The 18,027-nt window shown below is 41.6% G+C and overlaps 1 protein-coding gene across 1 annotated transcript in view; it reads left to right on the forward strand.

Annotated features, from left to right (window-relative positions):
* Positions 1–17,628, forward strand: part of LOC139530099 (voltage-gated potassium channel regulatory subunit KCNG4-like) — a 71,897-nt gene extending 54,269 nt beyond the window's left edge. Inside the window, exon 3 of the mRNA XM_071326200.1 lies at positions 15,848–17,628. Within this exon, the coding sequence (XP_071182301.1) occupies positions 15,848–16,726 (879 nt within the window). The 3' untranslated portion in view covers positions 16,727–17,628. The remainder of the gene's footprint in view (positions 1–15,847) is intronic.
* Positions 17,629–18,027: the final 399 nt, after the last annotated feature.

Raw genomic sequence — 18,027 nt, forward strand, 5'->3', positions numbered from 1 at the left:
CCGCCTATAAATTAACACTGAGTTCTAAAATAAATTGTGCTAGTGCGACAAGGCTTAAGTAAATAAAGAATATGTTTGATTCTAAACATTATACACGTTTAAGAATTAATTGATTAATAGAATTACAAGGAGCAAGTGCTAAACAAATTAAGTTTGATCTATATCCCCTATCAATGCTAAAACAAGGAGCAAACTCTACACCAATGGTCGCCAACCGGTCGATCGCGATCTTCAAGGCATTCCTAGTCGATCACCAAATATTTCTGTAGAAAAGCCAAGGAACGATAAAGGCTTGCGCTCCTTTTTTAAAGTCATGTTGAGCTGTTGCCGGTAGGTGCACTTGATTCAAAAGTGCTGCGCACTGGGTAAGCAGAGTGTTCCCATGAAACTAACACTGCCTACCCAACACCCCGGCAAATCTGTGACTAAATCGAGCATACGCACTGGGCTGCCCAATCGGATAGCTCAAATCACCGTGGCAACAGAGCTTCCATGACCCTGGCCACAGCCAAGTTCAATAGACTACTAGCCTATGTAAGATTTAATCACTTTTAAAAACATTACAACAGAGACTGTCAACAAATACAGCAAAGAGCTGCTGTTTTTATGAGTGAGTTAATGTTTAAATTTATATTCAGCACTGTCACTGTTTTTATTCAACACTATTACAGACACGCTTCTCCGTACTTCCGCTCGGGCTGCAGCTGCAATGAATGAGTAGCCAAGTATCGATAGCCCTGCGTTTTATTATTATTAATAGCTCGTTGTGATTTTAATATTGAAGAATATTTAACTTTCTCTGGTCATAGGAACAAAATGAATTTGTGCATGAGGCAGATGCGGTGCGACTCGAGTTTCACCATCAGGTGGAAGACGTCCCCTCTCCCTGGTCAGTCTCACCGGAGGAAAGGAAGGAGAGAGCAGGGAGCGAGAGGCGGTTGGGAAAAATCTTTTGAATGGTCATCCAACTCGGAATTCGGAAACTCTGGCATCTTTCTAGAGCTCCGACTTTTCGACCTCAAGATCTCTGACGTCGTGATTTGACCTCGTTTACCATCAGATGCAGATACCATCAGTCCAGTAAAATAAAAAAGCGAATTATTTCAATTCATACTCCACAGTGCCTCAAGTGCTAAACCAACTGATCTATTTTGTTATCAAAGCTCGAGTTTTGAAATATAATATGGTCAGATTAACAATATTGACAGGCCAATCATATAGCCAGTATGCTGTGATAATGTATTAGGCTTACTGCCCAAACCTCATTCCTACAAAGCTGCTAGTGTGAGGTTCATGTAAAAAAAAAATCTGAGCAGTAGATCTCAGCTTGCTTTTTGACTGCGAAAGTGATCTTGACTCAGAAAAGGTTGTCGACCACTGCTCTACACAAACATCACACAATGGGATAGGTGATCTGATGCATTCCGAGTGTTGTTTTTGTTTTTTTAAGTTAATCTCTTTTATAACCAATTGTAACATTACATATATTACTTTCACTACATTGGCCTCACCAAACACGAATTGTTAGATGGCTAGCCATGAAAGCTTAGGCCCAATATTAGGATCACTAATACTTGTGCATGCATAGAGAAATATAGTATATGTAAAGCATTCTCCTACAGTTTAGTCAGTTAGCAGACACTCTTTTCCAGAGCAATTTACAGTTAGTCTTACAGGAATAAGCAATAGGCCTACTTGCTAAGCAAGCAGCTTGGCCTTAGTTACACATGACCTTCATGCAGTAAAAACCTGTAACCCTCAGCTAACACAATATGAACCCATAGCCCATACAATTGACACAGTTCATGCTATGTGGCTCATATTCTTTAACATTTGCTGCATTGGTGTCAGAAATGAGAAAATTAGATATTGCATGTGACCTTTGCCCTCACAGACAAAACATTATTTTTGGGGGGCTGCAAGGAATATGGGGGAAGTCACTCCAGCAAAGTTGCACCAATCAAATTCCACTTAAAACAAACCGATCAACAAAATTACAATTGTGACAATTGTTGGCACCCCATAGGGATTCTTACTTATGAAAAAAAGGAGCTGTATTATGGCCTTCCATATCTCCCTTTAACTGGGGTATAAAAATAAGGTAACACGCATTGAATAGGCATTTTTCATCAATCACAATGTGGAAAGGCAAAAACACTCACAAATTCAAAAATAAAAAAATAGTTTCCACTATTAAACAATATTTACACTATTAGGGCAATAATTAAGAAGTTCAAACCCACACAGCAGTACATGTGCACCGGAGGCAGTTGCACATACCACTGATTTGACTTCTTGGTTCTGACTTAAATGTTAAATGAACACATAGGTCTTAGCTGATTTAACTTAATTTTGTAAGTTAAGTTAATGTACAGATTTGTAGTTATCCTGACTTGACATTTAAAGTCAAGACAACTTTTGTATTAATTTAGTTCATTTGACTTATTGGATCTAATTTAAAAGTTGAGGGAACAGATAGTTCATAGCTGATTCAACTTGATTTTATAAGTTAAGACAATGTAATGACTTGTAGTTAATATAACATGTCATTTTTTGTCAACACAACTGGGATCTTGTTTTAGTTTATTTGACTTATTAGTTCTGATTTGAAAGTTGACTGAACAAATTGTTCTTAGCAGATTCAAATTGATTTAGTAAGTTAAGACAGTGTAATTAATTATAGTTATCATAACTTGAAAAGTTTAGTAAACACAGCTGTTATCTCGGTGTTTTTGAATTGACTTCCTGGTTCTGACTTGAAAGTTAAATTAACACACATGTCTTAGCTGATTTCACTTAATTTTGTATGTAAAGTTCATGTCAAGATTTATAGTTATCCTAACTTGACATTTAAAGTCAAAACAACTGTTGTCTTTATTTAGTTCATTTGACTTATTGGATCTAATTTGAAAGTTGAGGGTATACAGTTTATAGCTGATTCAACTTGATTTTATAAGTTAAGGCAATGTAATGACTTGTAGTTATTATAACTTGCCATGTTTCGTCAACACAACTGGGATCTTGTTTTAGTTTATTTGACTTATTAGTTCTGATTTGAAAGTTGACTGAGCAAATTGTTCTTTGCTAACTGAACTCGATTTTTTATGTTTACAGCTTTTATTGAGTTGAAGTCAATTTAAGTTAACGTGATTTGTCAAATCAACACATTTTGCACATTTAGTTGACTTGAATAGATTAAATAAGTTATTTTGACTTAATTCTAAAAATATTTTTACAGTGTAGAAGATGTTTAAACCCAGACAGTTTTTAGGGAAACACTTGTGACCTTGTCTCATTGGGTTAAACTACGGAAGAAGAGTAGCCAGCAGTTAAAGCTTACTTTTTTCTGTGTCGGTAGGCCCACTCTGTCTAGGGTGGAAAGGTAGTCCCACTCTGTCTAGGGTGGAAAGGTAGGCATATCTTTTGAAAGTACCAGGCTCAGATTAAATCTGTCGCTGTTTTCATTTCAGAGGTCGATTTTCTATGAATAAAGTTCACTGCCTTATGGGTAGGGCTGTTACAGTGAGTCATGACCAATGTCAACAACTACAGACCAGTATCCCTTCTTTCTTTTCTCTCCAAAACTCTTGAACGTGCCGTCCTTGGCCAGCTCTCCTGCTATCTCTCTCAGAATGACCTTCTTGATCCAAATCAGTCAGGTTTCAAGACTAGTCATTCAACTGAGACTGCTCTTCTCTGTGTCACGGAGGCGCTCCGCACTGCTAAAGCTAACTCTCTCTCCTCTGCTCTCATCCTTCTAGACCTATCAGCTGCCTTTGATACTGTGAACCATCAGATCCTCCTCTCCACCCTCACCGAGCTGGGCATCTCCGGCGCGGCCCACGCTTGGATTGCGTCCTACCTGACAGGTCGCTCCTACCAGGTGGCGTGGCGAGAATCTGTCTCCGCACCACGTGCTCTCACCACTGGTGTCCCCCAGGGCTCTGTTCTAGGCCCTCTCCTATTCTCGCTATACACCAAGTCACTTGGCTCTGTCATATCCTCACATGGTCTCTCCTATCATTGCTATGCAGACGACACACAATTAATCTTCTCCTTTCCCCCCTCTGATAACCAGGTGGTGAATCGCATCTCTGCATGTCTGGCAGACATATCAGTGTGGATGACGGATCACCACCTCAAGCTGAACCTCGGCAAGACGGAGCTGCTCTTCCTCCCGGGGAAGGACTGCCCGTTCCATGATCTCGCCATCACGGTTGACAACTCCATTGTGTCCTCCTCCCAGAGTGCTAAGAACCTTGGCGTGATCCTGGACAACACCCTGTCGTTCTCAACTAACATCAAGGCGGTGACCCGTTCCTGTAGGTTCATGCTCTACAACATTCGCAGAGTACGACCTTGCCTCACGCAGGAAGCGGCGCAGGTCCTAATCCAGGCACTTGTCATCTCCCGTCTGGATTACTGCAACTCGCTGTTGGCTGGGCTCCCTGCCTGTGCCATTAAACCCCTACAACTCATCCAGAACGCCGCAGCCCGTCTGGTGTTCAACTTTCCCAAGTTCTCTCACGTCACCCCGCTCCTCCGCTCTCTCCACTGGCTTCCAGTTGAAGCTCGCATCCGCTACAAGACCATGGTGCTTGCCTACGGAGCTGTGAGGGGAACGGCACCTCCGTACCTTCAGGCTCTGATCAGGCCCTACACCCAAACAAGGGCACTGCGTTCATCCACCTCTGGCCTGCTCGCCTCCCTACCTCTGAGGAAGTACAGTTCCCGCTCAGCCCAGTCAAAACTGTTCGCTGCTCTGGCACCCCAATGGTGGAACAAACTCCCTCACGACGCCAGGTCAGCGGAGTCAATCACCACCTTCCGGAGACACCTGAAACCCCACCTCTTTAAGGAATACCTAGGATAGGATAAAGTAATCCTTCTAACCCCCCCCCCCCCCCTTAAAAGAGTTAGATGCACTATTGTAAAGTGGTTGTTCCACTGGATATCATAAGGTGAATGCACCAATTTGTAAGTCGCTCTGGATAAGAGCGTCTGCTAAATGACTTAAATGTAAATGTAATGACCGCAGTCAAATTCCATGTGACTGTTGAATTACGTCAACTAAGCTTCTGGCATTCAGAATTTGAGCGGAGTAGGATCACCTGTTGCGCAGCGAGAACTAGCTCCTCATTGCTGGTTGATGCATGCAATGAAATAAACGTTCCTATAAGCCCATGTTGCGCAACATTTCTATAGGCTATGCTATGCAACGGCGTGAGAAAACAGTGTTTTTGATGGCCTCTGTTAGAGGTCGACCGATTATGATTTTTCAACGCTGATACCGATACCGATTATTGGAGGACCAAAAAAGCAGATACCGATTAAATCGGCCGATTTTATTTATTTATTTATTTTTTGTAATAATGACAATTACAACAATACTGAATGAACACTTATTTTAACTTAATATAATACATCAATAAAACCAATTTAGCCTCAAATAAATAATGAAACCTGTTCAATTTGGTTTAAATAATGCAAAAACAAAGTGTTGGAGAAGAAAGTAGAAGTGCAATATGTGCCATGTAAAAAAGCTAACGTTTAAGTTCCTTTCTCAGAACATGAGAACATATGAAAGCTGGTGGTTCCTTTTAACATGAGTCTTCAATATTCCCAGGTAAGAAGTTTTAGGTTGTAGTTATTATAGGACAATTTCTCTCTATACCATTTGTATTTCATATACCTTTGACTATTGGATGTTCTTATAGGCACTTTAGTATTGCCAGTGTAACAGTATAGCTTCCGCTCCTCTCCTCGCCCCTACCTGGGCTCGAACCAGGAAGACATCGACAACAGCCACCCTCGAAGCATCGTTACCCATCGCTCCACAAAAGCCACGGCCCTTGCAGAGCAAGGGGAACAACTACTTCAAGGTCTCAGAGCGAGTGACGTCACCGATTGAAACGCTATTAGCGCGCACCCCGCTAACTAGCTAGCCATTTCACATCGGTTACACCAGCCTAGTCTCTGGAGTTGATAGGCTTGAAGTCATAAACAGCTCAATGCTTGAAGCACAGCGACGAGCTGCTGGCAAACGCACGAAAGTGCTGTTTGAATGAATTCTTACGAGCCTGCTGCTGCCGACCACCGCTCAGTCAGACTGCTCTATCAAATATCAAATCATAGACTTAATTATAACATAATAACACACAGAAATACGAGCCTTAGGTCATTAATATGGTCAAATCCGGAAACTATAATTTCGAAAACAAAACATTTATTCTTTCAGTGAAATACGGAACCGTTCCGTATTTTATCTAATGGGTGGCATCCCTAAGTCTAAATATTGCTGTTACATTGTACAACCTTCAATGTTATGTCATAATTATGTACAATTCTGGCAAATACATTACGGTCTTTGTTAGAAATAAATGGTCTTCACACAGTTCGCAACGAGCCAGGCGGACCAAACTGCTGCATATACCCTGACTGCTTGCACGGAACGCAAGAGAAGTGACACAATTTCCCTAGATAAAGAAATTCATGTTAGCAGGCAATATTAACTAAATATGCAGGTTTAGAAATATATACTTGTGTATTGATTTTAAAGAAAGGCATTGATGTTTATGGTTAGGTACACTGGTGCAACGACAGTGCTTTTTTTTCGCGAATGCGCTTATTAAATCATCACCCGTTTGGCGAAGTAGGCTGTGATTCGATGAGAAATTAACAGGAACCGCATCGATTATATGCAACGCAGGACACGCTAGATAAACTAGTAATATCATCAACCATGTGTAGTTAACTAGTGATTATGTTAAGATTGATTGTTTTTTATAAGATAAGTTTAATGCTAGCTAGCAACTTACCTTGGCTTCTTGCTGCACTCGCGTAACAGGTAGTCAGCCTGCCATGCAGGCTACTCGTGTAGTGCAATGTAAGGCAGGTGGTTAGAGCGTTGGACTAGTAACCGGAAGGTTGCAAGATCGAATCCCCGAGCTGACAAGGTAAAAATATGTCGTTCTGCCCCTGAACAAGGCAGTTAACCCACTGTTCCTAGGCCATCATTGAAAATAAGAATGTGTTCTTAACTGACTTGCCTAGTTAAATAAAGTTTTTTTTTTTTAAATGCAGATTACCGATTGTTATGAAAACTTGAAATTGGCCCTAATTAATCGGCCATTCCGATTAATCGGTCGACCTCTAATTCAAATGCATACAGATTACATATTTTTTCCCCCTGTTCCAAGAGGTGCATTATATTATTTAGTAGGCTATATGTAAATACAAGATTACATTGAGAATAGTCTGATGGGTGAGAATATCATCACTTGTGAATGATGCCCAGCGTGTGCAATCTAAGGCAAGAAACAGCAAATGCATTCTTTTGCCACTTTTTCAAATCACAGTCACATGCATCATGTAGCCTAGCCCATAGGCCTATACGTTTTGATAAGGTTAGTATCGCAGCTAAAGTGGCCAAATAACTCCACGCAAATAGGCCTAGGACCCCTGGAACAGGATTGGAGAGCCCATAGCCTATACAGAGCCTATTGAAACATGTTTTGACTGGACACTATTTAAATTATGATCCTAGCTTTCTCTGCTGCTATATTTATTACTCAATTCTTAAAAGTAAGCACATTAGTCTGCTTTAAAACTTGTATAGCCTACCTGGCATATTAAAAACGTAACCTCCATTCGCTATTGGAGTGCAGGCAACAGAGTACATGTTTTGTTTTTTTGTGGCCCATTCCAAATAAAAAATTATTCCACACATGTAGCCTATTTGTAGGCTATATCTAAAGACCAGATTAAATTCAGAATAGTCTGATGGGTTAGAATGTTATTAAGTGCTTGTCAAATTGTGAAGAGACTGATTAGGTGTGTGTAGCCTGCTCAAGAAACAGAGCCAAGCATATGCCTTTCATGCAACATCATTAGTTGCATCATGCAGCCTTAGAATGTATTAGAAATCAAAACATATAGTTTAAGGTTTGTATCACAACTAAAGTTCCATAAATATTTCTAAATTTAGCATATAAGAGGACCTGTTTCAAATGATCACTTTGTTAACTGCTCAACACAGAATAGCGACATGCGCACTCCCTCGGAAATCGTTTGGGAAAAATATCCTTTCTTTTTTATTCAGCTATGTTCAATTGTATTCTTGTTACTATAAAATAATTCCATGGGAATTATAAGAAAATCTTGTCTGCTAAATTAACTAATGTAGCCCACTGCCATATGGCATAGCCAGAACAGGGCCGAACATAAGGAAGAATTCCAAAGGTCTGCATCAGTGACTTGTAGGCTATGCACTAGCCCGGAGATGCTAAACGTGTTTATGTTAATTAACAGTCAATTACTGTGAGACCAGCAGTTATATACATGACAGTTACCAGCTGACAAAAAGAGTAGAGGCAGAAGCCAAAGTATAGACATTCTTATAAGACCTTCTTCTAAGATAAAGCAGCAGCCCCTGGTTTGTGATCTATCCACTGTGCTCCCGGCCCTGTCTACTGTCTTCACTTATTTATACTGCAGTCTTACTTCAATAAGAGGAGCTTGCTCTTGTTACTCAGGGTGTCTCTGCACAGAAACACGCACGCACGCACGCATGCACATACACAGCTCTTTGACAATCTGCACACATACAGTACTGTATTCACATTCACATACTGTATGTGCACAGCCATAGACACAGACAGTTATAATAGCAGACAAAACATAATTTCACTACAAATTATGGTAATGGATTTAATCCGGATCAATTTCCTTGTTAGGGCCAGAGAACCTCTGAAGACAAATGACAGAGAGAGAGAAAGATGGACAGAATCACACAGTAAATCTACATGGGCAATCACAAAATCAATACCACAAAATATTTTATTTCTCTTACACTACTTAAGCTTCTATTTCAATGGGTAACTTTGTGGAAGTCTTGACTGTGACCATGAGACTTGAATGTTTTTATAGGTGTTTTGTAATAGCCTCTTGTGTGAACAGAGAAATTAGGCTAGTTTTACCCAATGATTTAAACAGTCATCTTTACACCCAGAACTGAATCAGCTAAGGCTGTCACAAGAGACTATATACAGTTGAAGTCGGAAGTTCACATACACCTTAGCCAAATACATTTAAACTCAGTTTTTCACAATTCCTGACATTTAATCCAAGTAAAAATTCCCTGTCTTAGGTCAGTTAGGATCACCACTTTATTTTAAGAATGTGAAATGTCAGAACAATAGTAGATAGAATGATTTATTTCAGCTTTTATTTCTTTCATCACATTCCCAGTGGGTCAGAAGTTTACATACACTCAATTAGTATTTGGTAGCATTGCCTTTAAATTGTTTACCCTGGGTCAAACCTGTTTCTGCCAGCATCTTCACTAGGTCCTTTGCTGTTGTTCTGGGATTGATTTGCACTTTTCAGACCGAAGTACGTTCATCTCTAAGAGACAGAATGCGTCTCCTTCCTGAGCGGTATGACGGTTGCGTGGTCCCATGGTGTTTATACAAGCGTAGTATTGTTTGTACAGATGAACGTGGCACCTTTAGGCATTTGGAAATTGCTCCCAAGGATGAACCAGACTTGTGGGGGTCTACATTTTTTTTCTGAGGTCTTGGCTGATTTCTTTTGATTTTCCCATGATGTCAAGCAGAGACACAGACTTTGAAGGTCAGGCTTGAAATACATCCACATGTACACCTCCAATTGACTCAAATTATGTCAGCCTATCAGAAGCTTCTAAAGCCATGACATAATTTTCTGGAATTTTCCAGGCTGCTTAAAGGCACAGTCAACTTAGTGTATGTAAACTTTTGACCCACTGGAATTGTAATACAGTGAATTACAAGTGAAATAATCTGTCTGTAAACAATTGTTGGAAAAATTACTTGTGTCATGCACAAAGTAGATGTCCTAACCGACTTGCCAAAACTATAGTTTGTTTAAAATAAATTTGTGGAGTGGTTGAAAAACGAGTTTTAATGACTCCAACCTAAGTGTATGTAAACTTCCGACTTCAACTGTAAACACTAAATCAGCTATAGATAAGCAGTGAAGGCATGATAGGACAGGGGGCATCTGAGCAGAACAGTGCCTACAGTCAAACGACCTAGTGGCCTCATGGGTGGAATGTTATTTATATTTTTCACTATTTCATAATTAATTAATATTGGAGTTTTTTAAACGCCCAAAATCCGGTGTTTCTATGTCGGACGGTTTTGTTAATTTTCAGTCTTCTGTAATATTGGGATGCAAACTCAACATTTAATATATTTCAATTCTATATCTGACATGGTACCGGTGTCTTCTTTTTTTTAAGGCCATAACCATACAGTTGAAGTCGGAAGTTTTCTAATTCTCTCTCTATGCCTCATTATAAAGGGGCCCCTCTCAGAAACTGTGACTGTGAAGAAGGAGCTCTGCAGGGGAGTGGGGGAGATAAGAGACTAAGTCAGACATTCCACAATAAATCAACTTGGGGGAGGGAACATTTACTGTTGAGGCCTTAGAAAACACTGGAACTATTGTATCTCTTGCAAGTTAGTATAGCTGTGTATGCATGGGCTTGGTCTGAGGAGTAGCAGGTAATGATGTATGCAGTGACATCACAGGGGGTTGACTACAAGCATGATAAAAGCAACGTGGACTTTTCCTTTGATGCAGAACTTACTCGGAAACATGTGTGCTATGTTCCTGATTGTCTGCAATTGCATTAATAAAGGTTTTCAAATGATTTAATTAAATATATTGTCATAATGCTAATTTCACCAATGAGCCAATGATGATTGACAAGGACGAAAGGAACGAACCCTAACATTTGCAAATGGATCTTCCAAATGGACAATGACCCCAAGCATACTTCCAAAGTTGTGGCAAAATGACTTAAAGACAACAAAGTCCATGTATTGGAGTGGCCATCACAAAGCCCTGACCTCAACCCTACAGAAAATTTGTGGGCAGAACTGAAAAAGCGTGTGCGAGCAAGGAGGCCTACAAACCTGACTCAGTTACACCAGCTCTGTCAGGAGGAATGGACAAAAATTCACCCAACTTATTGTGGGAAGCTTGTGGAAGGCTACCCGAAATGTTTGACCCAAGTTAAACAATTGAAAGGCAATGCTACCAAATACTAACTGAGTGTATGTAAACTTCTGACCCACTGGGAATGTGATGAAAGAAATACAATCTGAAATAAATCATTCTCTCTACTATTATTCTGACATTTCACATTCTTAAAATAAAGTGGTGATCCTAACTGACCTAAGACAGGGAATTTTTACTTGGATTAAATGTCAGGAATTGTGAAAAACTGAGTTTAAATGTATTTGGCTAAGGTGTATGTGAACTTCCGACTTCAACTGTATGTGTGACATGTATACTTTTGTTTCAAAGTAGATTTGTTTAAGACTAACAAGAAACTCTCTGTGTAATCCTGATTTAGCCCACTGCAGTAAAATGTTTTAAGGAAGAGTTCACCAAGCAGAAGACATATTTCTTTCTCTTTTTTTATTTTTAAAAACATTTTAAGAATTTACTAATGGAGCCTTTATCCTGACTGACGTACAATTAGGTCTTACAACCTCAGTAGCTAATCCTATTTATTCTCCTCACTCGCTATACTATAGATTCTATAGCCATGTGGATGAAGATTGAATTCATCATCTCTCCATTGCTTAAAGGCTTAAAAGCTTAATACATTTTAATTTTTTTAATTTTTTTTTTACCAGGAAGGGCTCATTGAGATTTAAAATCTCTTTTTCAAGAGCGTCCTGCCAAGATAGGCAGCACACTGGCAAATACAGATAGATAGGCAAATACATTGAACATGATCAGAATTGTCTCACTGTCTCTTAACCTCAGATGTTAAAAAACAGGTTTTCCTGAACAGCAGCTCATCTTGAATTATACAACGTGTCATATGTTGTCCATAGACTGCTTACAAGGTAAGGAAACCAATGTGTCATTTAGTAATTTGGGTGAACTATCCCTTTAATGTATAATTTCTTTAGGTTTTGAACCAAAACCTTGCAAATGAGTAGACAAATTTCACACTAGAAATTGTGGTGCCATTGAGTGATACAACACTGCTATTCTCTATTCACTGCTATTCTCTGAGAATGTTGCTAACCCTTTCTGACTAGCCAAGTAAGCTGTCATACATGTCAGGCAATAGTATCCAGTTGCAGCTGTTGGTTGTACACTATGTTACTCCCATTGGCCCTTTTTAATTATTAAATTCCGTCACTACTTGTCACATTCTGACTTTGGAATTTGTCAATACTGATCTTGATGATTTGTTTTCCAGTCAGAGGCAAGTTGGCCGTAGCCGCGTTGATTTGACTGCTGCTGTTACAGAACAAGTCAGTGAGATAAGATTAGAGGGAATGCCATTTGTTACAGAACAAGTCAGTGAGATAAGATTAGAGGGAATGCCTTAGCTCTGAGAAATCAAGCATCATGCAGATGAGTGGGAGGGCATCACTCTGCCTTACTGTGCTCAAAATCCCAGAGCACAAGGAATATTTATTTATCTCTTAGCCCAGGTCAGCCCTCTGGAAAGAGAGGAGGGGGGAGAATGAGTGAGGGATGAATAGATAGAATAGAAGTAGAGGTGGAGAAGTCCCAGGGGTTGAGAAATGGGCAAGAGATGGACTGAATGTGAGTGAGAGACAGGAGGAGTAGAGATTAAAGATCCATTAGTGGGGAAAGATTCCCAGATCCCTTTAGCGTAGGAAAGGTAAAAGTCCTACTGAGAGAAGTACAAATCTCCCCTCCAGTGGCCAGGTGCATGATCGCCTGTAGGAGCTGGAGGGACAGTGAGTAACCTCTCTACATTGAGGCTAATAACCCTACAGCAAGCCTCGGGTTAAAGCCACCACTGTACTGACTGAAGAAGGCACGAAGTACACACAGAAAGATAACAATGACTCCCGCTCTGAGAGAGAGAGAAAGAGATTAGGGGGAGGGATGTGTGAGAAGGAGAGAAAGTAGGGGAGGGAGGGGAAAAATGAGGGTGAGAAAACAAGTGTTTGCGTGAGGGATAAAACAGGGAATGTGTGTGAGAGGGAAGGTGGGAGAGAGATGGGTAGGAAGAGAGGAAGAGGGATAGAAGCCAGCCAGGGAGGGAGTGAGGGATGAGAGGGCTGATGGGAGAGGGTCAGGTGAGAGTGAGGAATGAGGTGTGTGTGTGTATGTGTGTGTGTGTGTGAGTGAGATCAGTGGATATAGCTGGGGGCAGTTTTTTTTCCTTTCCTGGCCTAAGAGTTTTTAATTACCTGCCCCTCTTAAGGCGGTTAGAGGGGATTCCGTCTTTTTTGTCTTTTGGGGTCATGCCCAGTGTGTCGAATTAATCTTTGATCCTGCGTAATGAATTGATTGTGTCTCACTTAGCTATCAGTGTAGCATGCAGAGTAGGTGTTAGCTGAGGATTTATTAATTACTAAGGGCCCGGTTCAGACTTCTATGACTTTTTTTTACCATTCTTCAACCCATGGTTATGATGGACTGTACATTGAATTAGAATAGGGAGCATAGTGTACAATAGTATAAATACAGTGCATTTGGAAAGTATTCAGACCCCTTCCCTTTTACCACATTTTGTTACGTTACAGCCTAAAATTGATTAAATGACTTGTTTTCCAAATCAATCTACACACAAATCCTCATAATAAAAAGCGAAAACAGTGAAAATAAAAGAATATACCTTATTTACATAAGTATTCAGACCCTTTGCTATGAGACTCAAAATTGAGCTCAGGTGCATCCTGTTTCCATGACCCTAAGCACAGGGCCAACGAAATGCAGGAGTGGCTTTGGGACAAGTCTCTGAATGTCCTTGAGTGGCCCAGCCAGAGCCCGGACTTGAACCCGATTAAACATCTCCGTAGAGACCTGAAAATAGCTGTGCAGCGACGCTCCCCCTCCAACCTGACAGAGCTTGAGAGGATCTGCAGAAAAGAATGTGAAAACCTCCCCAAATACAGGTGTGCCAATCTTGTAGCGTCATACCCAAGAAGACTCGAGGCTGTAATCGCTGCCAAAGGTGCTTCAACAAAGTACTGAGTAAAGGATCAGAATACTTATGTAAATTATATTTCAACATTTTCTAAAAACCTGTTTTTGCTTCGTCATTATGGGGTATTGTGTGTAGATTAATGAGGGATTTTTTTTCTCCAGTTTAGAATAAGGCTGTAACGTGGAAAAGGCTGTGGAAAAGGTCAAGGGGTCTGAATACTTTCTGAATGCACTGCATATACCCTATTGCCCGCACTGATCATGGAACTGTGTAATGACAACCACCAAGTATTGCGCCATGCGTCAGGTTCAAAATGTAATAACAGTTTGGTTTGCGGTCCATAATATAATTTTTCCATTTGAGTCATTTAGAAAAAGCTCTTCTCTAGAGCGACTTACAGTGCACTCATCTTATGCTAGCTAGGTGGGACAACCACATATCACAGTCATAGTAAGTACATTTTTCCTCAATAAAGTAGCAATCAGCAAGGTCAGAGCTAGTAAAGGGGAAAAAGTGAAGTACGAGTGTTAGTTCACGAAAGGCTTAATTTTTTGGAGGTGGGGGAGGGTAGCTCTTCAAAGAGTTAGGGTTTCAGATGTTTTCGGAAGATGGACATGGACTCTGCTGTCCAAGCTTCAGGGGGAAGCTGGTTCTACCATTGGGGTGCCAGAACAGACAAGAGCTTGGACTGGGCTGAGCAGGAACTGCCCTCCCATAGGGGTGGGAGGGCCAAGAGACCAGAGGTGTACTTAGTACTCGGGTTGGGGTGTAGGGTTTGAGCATAGCCTGAAGGTAGGGAGGGGCAGTTCTTGTTTCTGCTTCGTAGGCCTTCATGTACAATTTTATTGCATTAAAATATTATCCACTATTACTAGTGATCCTCAGCAACAACCACATGGCTGTGACAGAATTTACAGGGAAGCAAATTAAGTTAAACGAAACATTGAATGGAATGATACTAAATGTAGGCTACCAACTGAATGGGAACTAACACTAAATTGGCAGTTAAATGTGTATTTATTACTGACAGTTGCTACTGATAGAGGCTAATAATATTTAGCATGATACAAATAGTAGGAAACAGAAAGTCGGGGTATATAATTAAACATTCAAGAGTGCACAAAGGTTACATTTGGCGCAACATTGCCCACATTAAAACCACATTTTGTACTTCACTGTGGGAAAGGGGCAGAAATACGTGTCATGTTGATATGCTTTTCAGTTTTCTGCCGTATTACTTGTTTCACAATCATAAGGATCATAAGGAAAAATTATTTAAAACAACTGCTATTGTATTTGCAATCCCTTTCTTCAAGCGGATTACTCATTTAACTAGAGCTTATCAATAGCTCTTATCAATTTATACATTACAGTGAATGGCGAAGGTTGTTCTTTCTCTCTGGAAAAGAAAGCAGATGTTTTTCCACTTGAAACCGACAGGGTTTGCTCGACCTTATTCAGGGTTTCCTTGCACGTAAAGGTGGTGGAATTACTAGGGAATCAAGTCAAGATCAGAATATACTTATCTGTAGACACACCTCTGACATACCTCCATTTCTGTGATCTCCACCCCAAATGAATAGCTGGCTGGCACATGCGTTTCCCCATACTAAAGTTCAAGGTCAGAAGGCGCGCAGAGAGGAAAGTGCATGAAAAAGGAATGAAGTTCCATTTAGGCATGTGTAATTCCTCCCGAGATGATTATCTAACCTGCTGATTTCTGTCCCTCCCCTTGTGTGTGCCTTTCTCTCTCTCTTCCTCTTCAACACTCTCTACCTACTCCTCTCTCTGTTTGTCCAAATCTCCCCCCCCCCTCTCTCTCTCTCTCCCCAATCTCTTAATCTCCCTCTCTGTCTATCTGTGCCACAGGGTGAGTGTTCTCAGAAGTGTCGCCATATGTTCATCGTGGAGACGGTGTGCGTGGCCTGGTTCTCCCTGGAGTGGATCCTGCGCTTCATTCAGGCTCGCAGCAAGCTGGAGTTCATCCGCGGGCCCCTCAACGTCATCGACGCCATGGCCATCCTGCCCTACTATGTGTCCCTGGTGGTGGATGAGGATGATCCGGCCCTGGACCATGAGAAGGCCGGGGGGACCAGCTACCTGGACAAGCTGGGCCTGGTGCTTCGGATCCTGAGGGCCCTGAGGATCCTGTATGTGATGAGGCTAGCCCGTCACTCTCTGGGCCTGCAGACCCTGGGCCTGACGGTGAGGAAGAGCACCAGAGAGTTTGGCCTTCTGCTGCTCTTCCTGTGTGTGGCCGTCACCCTCTTCTCCCCGCTGGTTCACCTGGCCGAGAGCGAGCTGACCGGAGCCCAGGACTTCAGCAGCATACCCGCCTCTTATTGGTGGGCCATCATCTCCATGACGACAGTGGGCTACGGCGACATGGTGCCACGCAGCATCCCGGGCCAGGTGGTGGCGCTGAGCAGCATTCTGAGTGGCATCCTCATCATGGCCTTCCCTGCCACCTCCATCTTTCACATGTTCTCTAAGAGCTACCAGGAGCTCAAGCAGGAGCACAACCGCCTGTTCAAAGAGGAGTGTGCGGCTGCAGCGGCCCTGGCGGCAACCAGCAGGGAAGGTCAGGAGGGGAGCGAGGACTTCCCTCCCCCAGGACTGCGCCACATGTGCCCAGACACGGAGAGCACTCGCTCTCTGGAGTCCCTGTCCCTTCTTGAGAACGGTGGCGTGGTCTCAGGGAATAACCAGCATAGCCACAGCCCCAGGCTGCCAGCTGGAGCCTTCTAGACAGTCAGACAGGCCTCACCTGCCCCGGCCCACAGACCTCACAGCACACTAGGAACAGGGAGGCCTCCGCAGGCTTACTAATCACAGACTTAATAGAAGATGCAGTAAAAGATCCAATCCAAAGTCATTTTTTCCATGGCTGTCTTTATCTTTGAAAATATTGCGTAGCTCACCCACAACATAATTTTAATTTTAGTCTCAATCTCTATCCGAGATCAGAATGTGCAGACCTGGGCCAATGGAAGCCATAGCCATCTGTCTACCCTAGACCCATCTGTACTGAGCTCAACACTGATTTTATTTCTGAGAGGCTTTGAAAGCTGTACTTAAAAAATATCTCAGATGGATGGTTCCGACTCTCCCATGCTGAATAAACCCTCTCTCTTTCTCCCTTTGCAACAAATGCAAAGACACACACAGACTAACACTGGATTTGGCTGCTTGAGTGTCTGGAGTCATGGACACGGAGTTATTTGCCACTCCACCACGTCTTCCGTCGCGACCGGCAGGAAGAGGATATTGGACGAGCAGTGATCATAGTCTTTTTATAATCTACAGGAGACAGAGAGCCATCTGCATAGAATGAACTTTGTAAGGCTCCAAATAAAAACACAAGTAATCTCAACTACGCAGTTGTCGTAGTTTTTTGTCTTTCTGGGAAGATATATCCTATCTTTTTCCCTGAAAAGATCAATCAGAGAGGGTATGTGCCGGGTTGAAACATTAGTCTGTGTAAGTGCGATAAAGCTGCCAAGACGCAGCATCATATGATGCAAAATGCATCAATACCAGCTGTATTTCTGTGTTTTGAAAGTTATATATCTTGAAAACTTGATTGCTGACATACAAAACATTTTGGGACTATATCAACAATGGACTGATGAAATAAATACCAAAAGATAGTTGTTGTTTCTTTCTTTAAGGGCCCTACACACCCTACATAAACAGCCTACATAAACAGAGTGATGGAGCATCATTAAATCAAACTTTATTTGTCACGTGCCGAATACAAGTGTAGACCTTACCATGAAATGCTTACTTACAAGCCCTTAACCAACAGTGCAGTTCAAGAAGAGTTAAGAAAATATTTACCAAATAAACTAAAGTAAAACAAATTATAAAAAGTAACACAATAACAACAATAACGAGGCTATATACAGGGGGTACCGGTACCGAGTCGGTGTGCGAGGGTACAGCTTAGTCGAGGTAAGTTGTACATGTAAGTAGGGGTGAAGTGACTATGCATAGATAATAAACAGCGAGTAGCAGCAGTGTACAAAACAAATGGAGGGGGGGAGGTC

Source organism: Salvelinus alpinus, chromosome 9, assembly GCF_045679555.1.
Source record: "Salvelinus alpinus chromosome 9, SLU_Salpinus.1, whole genome shotgun sequence".
NCBI lineage: Eukaryota > Metazoa > Chordata > Actinopteri > Salmoniformes > Salmonidae > Salvelinus > Salvelinus alpinus.